At 44.1% G+C, this 12,951-nt stretch overlaps 1 protein-coding gene across 3 annotated transcripts in view; it reads left to right on the top strand.

Annotated features, from left to right (window-relative positions):
- The window catches only part of HYAL1 (hyaluronidase 1), a 368,981-nt gene extending 358,882 nt beyond the window's left edge, over window positions 1–10,099 (top strand). For all 3 annotated transcript variants that reach the window (XM_085625099.1, XM_085625098.1, XM_085625100.1), the window contains 2 exons: window positions 7,770–7,859; window positions 9,368–10,099. In XM_085625099.1, the coding sequence (XP_085481225.1) occupies window positions 7,770–7,859; window positions 9,368–9,679 (402 nt within the window). In that variant the 3' untranslated portion in view covers window positions 9,680–10,099. The remainder of the gene's footprint in view (window positions 1–7,769; window positions 7,860–9,367) is intronic.
- Window positions 10,100–12,951: the final 2,852 nt, after the last annotated feature.

The following is a 12,951-nucleotide window of genomic DNA, read 5'->3' as shown; positions in this document are numbered from 1 at the left end:
TCACGTATCTTCCATAAATGAATGTTTATAAATGTATATTGAAGGCCTTCGCATTAGTAGCCTATGTGGGCTGCTATTGATCCAGAATCCTGGCTTCCCTTCTTGATTATAATATGTGGTTCTTGGCAAATAGCTTGAGGCTCTTGTGACTCTGCTCGGTTATGTATCCACCATTTTAAGTGCTTTTTAATGTATTGCACATTTCCTTGTATTTATTTTACTGTTTGGTGGCCACCAGCCATGTAAAACAAGCATTGGCATAGCCAATAGGTCTCACCTTTGGGCTCTAAGTAGTGTTTAGCCATGCAGCATATTACCTCTGAGTTTTATGCTATCAGGGAATGCAGAGCTACACAATTACTACACACTGTGTAATGCAGTTTGATTCAGGAATACATGCTTGCCTCAGTTAACAGAATTAAATCTTGGTTGGTGCAGTGTAGAATAGTGACGTGTATTTTTAGTGTTACAAGGTCAGAGCCTGTGTAACTATGCAAATTATTATTTAAAATTTGCATTACACTCAGTATAATTTAGACAGCTTCAAAATGCACAAAAAGGTTTAAGATAAAATGGTGCTTCCAAAATATAGATTTTAGCATTTCCCAGACTGTACATAATGCAATTTTCATTGACGTGACTGTCCCTTCAATACCTAGTCAGGGATATTAATGCTATATAAATACAATTTCAATTGAAAAGACTTACTTTACAGCTCAGTTGTTAACTCTTTGCACTATCGCTGAAAAATAATAAATCTTTGTCATCACAAAGCTTCAAGTGATTCGACCAATTAAAGCCAGTAGGGGTCTGTCCTTTATTTTTGCAGATTACCCTACATATTTGCAGACTAACTCATTGCGCACATTTGCATTTCTTTTCAGGCTGTGGACACCCTGGCAGAAAGGATTATTTTGCTGTCTACCGACTTCGGTTTCACAGCACAGGACCAGTAAAAGAAGTTTTTCATAACTTCTGATTCAAATGGTTGACAAATGTAATCCATCCGTAATGGAATGATTGTGGAACAGTGCAGCAACACATATAGGGACTAGGTAGGGGTTAGAAAAGAAAGGTGGGCAAATCAAAGACATCAATGAAGAGATGCATAGGCATGACAGAAAGACGGGGCATTGGGGGGGTTGGGCATTAACAAAGATAGCGGTGAGGGCAGTGTGACATACTTGCTGCACAGCATGGACACGTGGTATGAGGCAGAGAAAAGAGGGATTCGGAAGAAAGTGAATTGCATTAGGAAAAGGAGAAGTGAATACAATAAGTTATAAAGCCTTAAGATCAGTAGTCGTATTTTTCTAAATTTCTCAAGCGCAAGAAAGTGTTTGATACCATTAAAAACGGTTGCCTTTCTAAAAAAAAAACACACAAAATAAAAGTAATGCTGTGAGCGCTGTAGCAGGACCCTGGGCAGAACCGAACACAGCATTGCAGCATTGTTTCAAGTTTAAAAGATTACCAGGGATCTCTTGACAAAATAGAGCCCCAACAGGCAGGACAGATGGATTTCCCCTGAATGGCTTGGCATGGATAAAAGGTATGAGTTGACCAAGGTGGCAGTAAATGTTACAGACCTGCAGACCCTCTCTGGCTGTCTACCTCGGCAAGAGGTAAAAGGCAATAAGCAGTGACTAAGGAAATTGGTTTGGCTTTTGACTAATACATGTACACAGTGGCACAGAATAAGAGTGCATACAATACGAGCAACACTCAGACCAACTCTTGACAACAAACAGACCAACACACACGCAGGCTTAAACTTACACAAGGTTTTACGACAAACAGCCACTCAGGAGCAAAACATAGAGATCAACAGACACACATAACCATGTTCAGCAGTGAGCACTTGGTGACGTGCCTCATGGAGCAGGATGTTCGCTAATGTGCAGTGTGGGGCTCTGGCCGGAGACCCATCTTAGGTGGAGCAGCAGAGAACGGGGTGGTGAAAGGATAGTGAGGAGAGCCCTCCTGGCTGCCTAGACAGGCTCCACCTCTGTTATTCCAAAGCTCAACAAATACAACCTGCAGGAGCTCCAGTTGGGAAAGGGGTCTTGCGGGAGTGGAGGGACAGAAAGTGAGTCCAGAACGCAGACAAGCCTGCCATTTACAGGGACACCGAGAGAGAGAGAAAGATGCTTGTGTTCAAATGCAGCTCACGGTGGCTCAGTCATGCAGCAGCTGCTGGTGCCAGTGTTCATGCTGCTTTGTTTATTTTGCTCTCCTTTGGCAGTCCTGAGAGACTGCAATCCAAGACAAGTCCACGCTCACCGAATAACGATGCACACAAGGAGGCAAGTAGCCGTGTTGAACCGTCCAGTTCCCAATGGGCATGCATGCAGCTAAACCAATTACCAAGCTACGGAGGTGTGAATTTGGGCCATGGGTGGGATGGGATGGTATGCACAAGTACGTGGTCCTAGCGAATGCTGCATGGGGTCTGAGGATGGTGGGAGGCTTTTTCCTGCATTGCTAAATCTGCTCCACCTTTTAAAAGAGAGTGGCAACAGAGATTCTGCCAGAAACCTCAGACCAGTATGTGGACATCGAAACATCATAGTGTAACCTGATCGTGCCCTCAACCTGCAAGCTTTCGCCCTCATGGTAGCATTAACCCATGGTCCAGCCACATGCATGGTTCCGGCTCTCGACAGAGCTGTTGCACCCCCTCTTTCAAATTGCTCACCTCCAAACACGACTAACACACTCTGGATGCCACTGTCCCAGTGAAGTCCACTCCCTTAACGCCGATCTCCAAATGCAGACACATGCCAATCGGGAAATCATTGCTGAACTCCCATCGGGTGTATTTTCCTCAAAAGGACTTATTTGAAGAGCTGCCCTAGCAGAAGGAAGTTTAACAAGCACAAATGAGGGAAGGGATGGGTGGAACGTTCAAGCATCGCCAGCAGAGCAAGCAATAGGTGAGACTTAAAATATAGCGCAGCGACCGCGTTGCTAAAATTTTACGCCATGCTTTCTAAAGCGGCCAGCCTCCTGGCGCGACTGCATTGCATGAAAGCGGGCGTCGTGCTGAAACGTAAAGCATGGCGTCCGGGTAGGGTCGAAGGAGAGAGCACAAGGAGAAACGGTGGGTGTGAGGGGAAGCAGTAACAGAGGACAAGTGTAAACAAACACAGCAAATGAAGCCGACGGAGGAAGTAAACAAAACACCTAATATGAGCAGAGGCATGCCAACAAAAAAAAGAGTGCTCTAAAAGTTTCCTAAATAAAATGAAGGGTAAGAGCACATGCAGCAAGGTCAGTCCTCAGGGGAGGATACAAAAGTCCAAAAGAAGGGAATAATTAGCGTATTCACCAAACAATAGCCAGCATTTACAAAGGACAGTAAGAGGAACCAATCAAAAAGATGGGCTGTGCTTGAAGCCCATATTGTAGGTACAGCATGTCTCGAAGAGACAGCGTGCATGCGCTGCCTTGGCTAGACCTAAAAATGGCCTATGGAGCACTGCACTGTAAATATTGACTTATTACAGTGTAGAAATATAAAAGTCACAACCTAAAAGGAATCAATAACACAGGGTACTGTAGTACTGTAACCAATTCTGGAGCCAGAATTCAAAAAGTTGTAAACATAAATAATGCAATGCTGTAATGAAGGCTATATTCAAAGTACAAGAGTCAGGTGTATTTCAGCAGCAGACGAGTAGACCCTGAAATGGGAGTCGTGATGTGAGACTGAAGGGAATTTGGTTTCAATACGTATTTCACACAATAGGAGTAATGAATATATTGACAGCAGAAGTTGTAAAGAGACAAAAGCTTATTGAATTGGGGGTAAAGGCCCTGAATCCCCACAGAAGATTAAACTTTCTGGTTTAGCACAAGAAAAGCTGGTGAGCATGCTTGGTCTCTGCTAGGGCTGAGTGATATTTAAATTATGCGGCATACATCTCCACATGTAGCGTTTTGGGATGTTACGACTTGGGGAAGACTGTGGAGAAAATGCCCTACTGAGAGACATTTTGTATTCAACCCAATCTCCTGCTAATACCTCATGTGACTTTTTTACCCAAGGTATGCCGTCACATGAAAAAGTGTGACGCAGAATACTGACACGCCATATTTTGCGTTTAAATGCATAATTTTGTAAAACTTGCATAATATTTCATAATTAAAAACAATTCACATGCTACTAGTTTCTATGTCGCATCTAAGCAGGAAATCAATGGGCAGAGAGGATGGGACCATCTGCTGAAGATTATAAGAGTTATTATTTATCTTTTTGGCTTCCCTCATTCCCTTGCTTGTTGCTACTGTCTGTGTTCAGTTACCTCAATCCATCTCCTGTTGTCTCCTTAACTGTCCTGTTGCCTCCCTTCTACCCTGGGCCTGTTGCCTCTTATTACTATTGCCGCTCCATTTCTCTCCATCCCTTTCAACTTCACTCCTGATCTCTCCTTCTATGTGGCTGCTTCGCATAATACTATAATGGAGTGGCATACCTCTACACAAACTTAGCACAACAGTGCAGTCCCCATGGTTTGCATTGGAACCCATTAGTGTGAACAAGGGAACCTAATCCCGGATGTTCACTGCAGTGCTGTTTAAACATTGACGCCTCAAACTTGTTTTTTCACTGTTATGATGCAGTATTCCCACACATTGGGGGAGAAGTCTGGTTGACGTTGTGCCATTCCAACCTAGACACTCCCCTGCCTCCAACACAGTCAATAAATGTTTGTTGTGCAGGGGTAAAACCCCTGTTGCTTCAAGGTCTGACCTCTGCTTCCTGTAAAGCGAGGAACGGGCTGTCTTGAGCAGATTGCCAGAAGGGGGATGGAAGAGGTGAACTGAAGACAAGGTAAATATGTAATATTTATGAATAGGCATGGTATTACTCCAGCGCGTGAGAGAAGGTGGCATGATGTATGTCACAATGTCCTGCCAGAATATCTAGACCAAAGTATCGACTACAAAAATATTGTCTGTGTCAGTATATGTAAGTGCAGATTCACTATTCTAAACTCCATCCCGTGAAAAAAATAATATATATATGCCTTAAAACTTTGATAGAAAAGCGGACATTTGAGGTGAGCAAATTTCGAGTGTCGCTGGTATTGATGGTGCTCTATACAGGAGCTGCCTTCCACCTAAACTTGGGAACTACCCAGAGTTCTCTGCTTCTTTTCTGTATAATTTATGTGTCACTCTATGCCTGCAAAGGTATTGTTTTGATTTATACTGGGTGCTGCCTTGTGTCTGGACAAAGCTAAACCTATCTGAAGAGCTGTAATGACAGCGAAACACATGTCAGGGGTTGCTTTTATTCATTTCAGGTTGGCCTGGATGGTATTTTGCCAATCCAAATCTGTAATACTGTGCCTGGAGTGGTAAATGGCTTATGTCATTTTACAGCTTGGCATGGATTGCACTGTTCTAATCCTATGCTGAAAGACTTTGCTGTAGAAATGGCAAAAGACTGTGTCCCTTTCTATTTCGGCTTGGATAGCACTGTTCTAATCCTATGCTTAAAAACTTTGATAGAAAAGCAGACATTTGAGGTGAGCAAATTTAGAGTGTTGCTGGTGTTGAGGGTGCTCTATACAGGAGCTGACTTCCACCTAAATGTGGGAACTGCCCAGAGTTCTCTGCTTCTTTTTTGCATGTGTGTGTGTGTAGAGAGAGATAGATAGATAGATAGATAGATAGATAGATAGATAGATAGATAGATAGATAGATAGATAGAATCGAGGTACCCAGATGTGTAAGTATAGTAAAGCTATAAGTAAACACACTTGTGTGAGCAAGGCAGTAATGCCGAAATGCGTAACAGCAAAATTAAAATAATTGCGGAAAGCTATTGAAGTGTCTCACCTCATGTGTGGTGTCCGATTCATATTGGATAATTGGTACTGGAAGGAAAATATATATATGTGTGTATATATGTGTGTATATATATATGTATATATATATATACAAAAAGCTCTCCAACTATGAAGCAGACAAGGGAAAACAGCGGGGTCTCCAAGAAAATCCATTTATTTGCAAAACGGCATGACGCGTTTCAGCAGGTGTGCCTTTTTTGAATTCCTTTGATACCGGAGGTTTCGCTGTCCATCATTTTGAACGTGCTGCCTCACTCCTATTGGTGGGAGCACAGCTGACCCAAGTCAATTGAGGCTGCGCCTTATCACGAACTGCAGTTCCCAGTATGTATCTTGTTTGTGAACTGGGGAAATGTCTATCATCAGCCCATTAATTCTTGTTTATTCAAAAACATGTATTAAAACCGGCACTCAGCCAAATCGTTTTGTTCCTTGTGCAGAAGGTACTTCATCAGGGCTTGGTAAGTAAAATTGGATGTTCAAAATGAGTCCTAGTATAGTGCAGGAATATTGGCCAGGTATTCAGATTTCATGCGGAGACAATGAATCAGATCCCAGCTCGAATTCTTAATATATAATGTTGGAATTTCACAGTAGATCCTGATATTAAGTAGAAGGTTGTCCAAGTGTAAGACTCTCAATGAGGGGAACATAAATCCAATCCCAGCTCACATTCTGTTCAAGACCAAGATCCAGATAACGACGTGGTAGCCGGCAGCAAAACAGTCTGAAAGAAGATTGATGGGTTTAATCTGTTCTCCTGAATACTTTTCTGGTGCTCCTTCCATTCCAAAGTATCTTTTCGTTACAGTGGCACTCAACAAAGTTGAGTGCCGGAAGTAGATGCACAGGACACTTGCACAATTAGCAACAGGGATTGAAGTGCTGAGCCCTGGTCAGCCGCTGGTTGCCCCTTTTTCGAGAACGTTCATTCTTGTTTTCATGGTGAGTATGGGCAGTTATTTCAAAACGTGGTCATGTCCTTTACACAGTTCACTTCATTGCCCTGGCATCAATTTAAGCAATAACTTAGTTTCTTGGCCCCCTACATCCTGCCACAAGTAACTAATTAGAGCATACCCGTAAACGTCGATACAGTAAACTCGTCTCTCGGTGAAGTCACATACTGTTTGTTTGACAGCAGTACCTTGCTCCATTCGGTTGCAGCGGTCCCGAGGTTTCCAACACCTTGGAATTACAACATGTGTTTGCCAATGATTTCCTCCGAACACTTTTAGCATGGTAGATATATATATCTCCTTATCTTCACAATATTGCAGTTGGTGTTTTAGTCACAATATTCTCACTGGACAATATTTTAAACTCTAGATTGTGGGGGTATACTGGTGGAATCCACCAGTTACTCTTGTTTCAGTATATATTCAAGGAAATTGTAGATCAGGTTATAGGAAGGTGGGAAAAGTTACATGAAACCAGGTAAATCATTAATTTAATATATAGGGGAAAAGCATGAAGTCTGCGTAAGATATTGAGAACTAGGAATGCATATAGTGCAGGCCTCCCCAACAAATGTTCTTTGTCTGCACATCATATTTATAGGTTAGGCTGAAGGGGATAGGCTTGTTTGTTCAGGGTTGTCTGTGGTGATTGCACAGCACACATTCGTAGGTGTTGAAGGGATACAAATTTGGAGTTTTCCATCTCATTATTCCAAGTGTCCCAGAACAATAAACTTTGCTCTCATTGCTGGTGGAAAAATCTTTTGATACATGAACTTCTGTAGGCCCTCAGACTCCTTTAGTTGCCAATTCTTACTTTGCCTGTGCTTATTTATTTTACCTATCCTTGTTAGTATAGTGAAACGTCAGGACTACTGTGGTTCAGAAGGCATGGTGCAGTTGAAGCTTGTTCTGGATTCTGTACTAACAGGAATGTCTCCCTGTGTAGGAGGATCTGGTATACACGCTCGGCGAGAGTGCAGCTCTGGGTGCAGCCGGAATCGTTCTCTGGGGGAACATGGACTACAGTGCTTCACAGGTAAGTGCATAGAAGTTTTCAGCTCTGCACCCAGAAGGTTTCAGTCATTTTGCACAAAGGCTGACTCTGACTGCTCATCTATTATGGTTCCTGTTGTACCAGCTCAAGTTCATATTAGTATGTGATTGTTTGACCCTCTGCACAACGATGCACAAGTGCACAAATGTGTAACCTACTGCAAATCCAGAAAATATGTATTGGTGTGCGACTGTCTACACCTTACCAATTGGCAAAAGATGTAAAGTCTGTTCCTAATGCCAATTGCACCTACTCCGTCAGGTGCAGTGGTTCTGTGGGGAGAACTTTACATAAGCAAGAGTCCACTCTTGAACTCCCTGCCTTTATATACATCTCTGCCTTGAAGGAGACTTAATGTAGCAATGGACAGGTCTATCCCTTTCCCCACTCGTAATCGGTCTGGAAATTTACGTTCCCAATTTCTCTGCCCTCAGAATCTTCAGTAACCTTTCTCCTCTTTACTTGTAAGTGGCCACAGGGCTAAATATGTACATTTCAAAAAACAATAAATAAGTTGCTGAATGCATCAAAGCCTTCTGTTCAGCTCCCTGATGATTTGGAGCTCTCCCACCAATAGAATGGCTGCCTCTGTAAAACCTCATGGCCAGATTTACTAATATTTTGCATCTTGGTTGTCCTTATTTTGCGGCGCAGCCATGATGCATAACGCTAACAGATATTTACAAAGCTACACAAGAGGCTTTTTGGGCCGGATTGTCTGGCTTTGTAAAGAAAAATTAATTGTAACGCAACAGCTTGCACTGCCTTGCATTACATTTCGAGCTGGGAGGCGTACCGTGGGTGGAGCATGGGTGTTCCCGTTCATCCGCCCATGGATTTCACGCAATCCCAAATTTACAAAGGTTCATAAACCTGGGTTGCGTGAAATTGCGACACCAATCTTTTTTTCTCCTCGTTATCTACTCTTTGCATGTCTTCTGTATTCTGTAGCACACATAGAAAGAGGAAACGCCTCGAGGGATTGGTTTTGTGCAGGACGTTATCCCTGCCTGTACAAAAACAATTCTCCTTGTAATACAGGTGCCTTTGCACTGTGGTGCAAGGGTGCCTAAGTTTCCGCTAGGCTGCCTGAAGTACACCAGCGCTATGAGAGAGAAGTGCACCATATCTTGGTAGATACGGCACATTTCGACTCTCTCCCTTTCACAAACGGAGTGCAGCGCAGCAAGTTGCCTTCGTTGTGTGAAAGGTTAGTATATCTGGCCCTCAATATGCTAACCCTCACTCCTGCAGTGACCAAATAATCTAACACAAGAAAGCAAGAACCTTCTACACGCCTCTTTTGCACAGTCTGGTGACATTTTAGGTCGAGCAGACAGATGCCCCAATACAGTAGCTCATGTGTAGAGCTATGCAGGTCTAAATTGCTATGTAAGTCGAAGATGGGCCTCTATTATCTACTAATCTGCTTATCCCATAGATGAGATACACTTCTGTTACTAATAGGTTTTTTTCTTTATTTCCAATAGGAGTCCTGCCTGGCAGTGAAAATGTATGTGGATCATACTCTGGGTCCATACATCCTCAATGTGACCAGCAGCGCCACTCTGTGCAGCCAAGCTTTATGTTCTGGGCATGGGCGTTGCGTGAGGCGGAATACCACCTCCACTGCTTTCTTGCACCTCCACCCTGACTCCTTCAGCATCAAACGTGCCCCTGGGAGAAGGGGACTCATGCTACAGGGAAACCCGACAAAGGAAGACCTCACCAAGATGGCTGAAGGGTTTGAATGCCGGTGCTATAGTGGCTGGTCAGGGACATCGTGTGCGGCCAAAACCTAAAGGAGAGAGCGGGAGATGCCAGTCGAATGAGGATACGTGTCATAGTGCAGCGGTCTTATGAGACAGTGTGACTGGAATCGCACCACTTAGCATTATGGCTGGACATTTTCACAGCAGTTACCTCATGCTTCCAGTTTTATTTTGGGGAACGCAAAGATAGGAAGAACAGGAGTCTGTATGACGAAACCAGCAGGCCAGAAGAACAAAATAGCGGACATTTACTGTGGCCAGGATGAATATTTTCATATGATATCCGGCAAACAAGCTGCTAGCTGTCAACATTTTGATATTTCAGGAAAAAACTTAAAGAGGATATTTCTGCTGAAATGGGGATCATTCTCACTGTTCTACAAACAAATCCATACTTTGAAGCTTAATGGTTTATCGTTAACAGAAATATTGTACTTTGCAAGCAGGAAACTGGGGTCCAATCTTTTTATTATTTAACCAATTTCTGTTTAATGTACATGATTCCTTAGTACACAGAGGAAACATGCTTCCTGTACTCAGGACATCGGAGCACACCCTGTACATTTTTTTTTATAAAAAAAACACTTCTGCAGAGAGTTACGTTAGCAACTATTGAAAACTTTTTGGGTAAAGTTTCTCCCCACTGCTTCATATGGGTGCTAATAGGCCTGTAGCGAAGACGACCTTACCTTGATGACCACAAAGTCCCTCGGCACAGCTTATTGGCAACCCTGCTGTGTCTGCAAATCTCCACTTTCTCTTTGTTCAAACGTGCAGGCACTCAGAAACATGGAGGGTATTCTTAATTATGTGTTGCTCCTTGAACTGAAAAACAACTTTGTTTTCAAAAACCCATGCTTAATGCCAGTGCAGCTATGCACCATTACCCATAGTGTGCAGAATAGCATTTCCTAACATATATGAGTAGTTTGTCTACTGTGGCAATGAACATTGCATTATACCAGTAATTACTGAACTTCTTAGAACACTAATGTCTAGACTTGGTAGTTGATTCTGGCACAGGCTATGCCTGGTGCAGATCAGGGCTCAGCTCGTTCCAGCTAGTACGGCATGGCCTCCATCCTTTGAAACTTGCATCAACATATATCAAGCAGGTCTGCTTGAAAATTGTCAGGGCCAGGGCAGTTGCTGGTCACCAGAGATAATAATGCCTTCTAAAGCCTCTCTTACTTGGCCCCTCCAGTGCTGCTGGACCTTGCTCACTTGGTCCGGTGGGAACTTTACTGGCCTCATGCTGCGGAGGGCTGAGGAGCTGGCTCATGTTGTCCTGAGACCGTACACAAAAAGGTTGTAGATTTGGAGGGCCTTGCCATGACAGTAAGAATGATGAGGGATACATAGTGGTTTCTATGGGGCTGCAAAAGGAAGGCCCTAAATGAAGGAATGAAGTGTTTTAAGACTGCAAGCTGGAAAGAGAGGGTTACAGAATACTTCTGGGAGATTAAGAACTGTTTTTGCATTTCATAGGTCCAGTTTACACTGTTTGGATGAATTGTAGTGTATCCATTGATTTTATTACTATTCTTTATTTGGCCATGACTTATTCGTGATGTACTACTGTTGAATATCCAGTTGATCATAAACGTAGTCTAATGATTTGTTATAACCGCACTAAGAACAGTGGCGGCTCCTCCGGCATGGCGAAGAAGCTCTGCTCCCCAAAAATGGCGGGATAGGGGGGAAAAACGAGACTCGCTTCATTTTTCCTTTCCTGACGAGTTTTGGGGGCGGGGCTTTGGGGTGACAGGCACTGAGGTGAGTGATAGTGTACTCACTCCACTGCACATGACGGTTTGGCTGGCCGTCTCAGGCCGACCAAACCATCATCATACGCAGTGAAAGCTGGGTTGGAGAGAGCAGGCACAGACTCCCAGTCTGTCCAGGAGCACAAATCGACGGCCAATCCTGAAGCTGCTGTCATTCGTGGGAGCAGCTTCAGCATTGGCAGCAGAGCATTCTGGGAGCCTATGCCTTCCTGCAGTGAAGAGGAGAAGAGCGCGACGGGGATGGCTGCAGGTAAGTCATTTTTATTTTTTTCCTATTCCCCCCGCTGCTTCCCTTATGCTCCTACCCCCCTCTCGCCTGCCCGACCTGCTGCTCGTCCAGCATACCAGCGTAAGGAATAGAGCGGGCGTGTACATCAACGCTTTCTTCCAACACTGAAGCGCGGTTTTAAGTAGTGGTAGTGTACAGGGGGGAAGTTTACTTTTTGGCAGTAACAGTGTATGGAGTGTCCCTCTGTCAATGTCCTGGGTAGTGTACCCTATTTCCTGCAGGTTCCTGCCCGCAGTCCAGTAGGACAGCCACTGCAAATGACTAGCATAGTAAAATGCTCTGAAGTCCGGTACTCCAAGCCCTCCCTTGTGTGGCTCCAGTTGTAGTTTTTTAAGACTCACCCTCTGGTGCCCATTGCCCCATATTAAATCTAGCAGTATCATGTCTAAGGTTCATGCAAGAAAAAGGCATTCGATTTTCCTTCATTAATGGCAAGACCAGAACCCTGTTCAAAACTGGAGAAAATACCAGGAAGGGGTTCCAAGGGGCCCGAGAGGTCCCGTAGATATATAATGATGTCATCAGCATAGGCTGATATCAAGTGCGTTGCATCGTCTATCGGGTTCCCTAATGGGCCAGCCACCTGTCGCAATTTAAGTGCCAGCAGCTATATGGCCAGTACAAATAGCAATGGGGATAGGGGGCGTCCCTGTTTTGTGCCCCTGGCACTGTGTATTCTTTTGAGATGTGACTGCCAGTGCGTGCTCTCGCAGTAGGGTTAGTGTACAACAGTCGCACCCATCCGAGGAACTCAGGAGGCAACCCAAACTTCTCTAGGGCTTTGATCATGTAGCCTCACGTGAAAGTGTTAAAAGCTTGGCGCAGGTCTAATGCTATGCAGCCAGCTTCTCCATACTCTGCAGTTGTAGTGGCCATGATGTGGTGTAGCCGCCTGATATTAAATGACGTGCTGCGCGTTGTAGGAAACCCGCACTGGCCCTTGTGTATTAATGTGTGTAAGTGGGGTTGAAGTCGGTTAGCTAGGATCTTGCTTAAGATCTTGTATTCTGTTGCTAGGAGCGAGAGTGGGCGATAGCCCGAGAGATCTAAGCCGTCCCGGCTTAGGAAGTGATACCACCAGTGCCTGCATGGTGGCATGCAGAAGGTGTTGTAATTCTAGAGCTTTTTTATACAACTCCTCCAATTTAGGGACTAAGGCCTCGGAGTAGAAGTTAAAACATTCTATCGGCAGGCCGTCCAGGCCTGGTGCTTTATTTTGTGGAAGC

The sequence above is a fragment of the Triturus cristatus genome, chromosome 9, assembly GCF_964204655.1.
Source record: "Triturus cristatus chromosome 9, aTriCri1.1, whole genome shotgun sequence".
Classification (NCBI taxonomy): Eukaryota; Metazoa; Chordata; class Amphibia; order Caudata; family Salamandridae; genus Triturus; species Triturus cristatus.
Note: the sequence above shows the minus strand (reverse complement) of the source record. Positions and strands in the feature narration are given on the sequence as shown.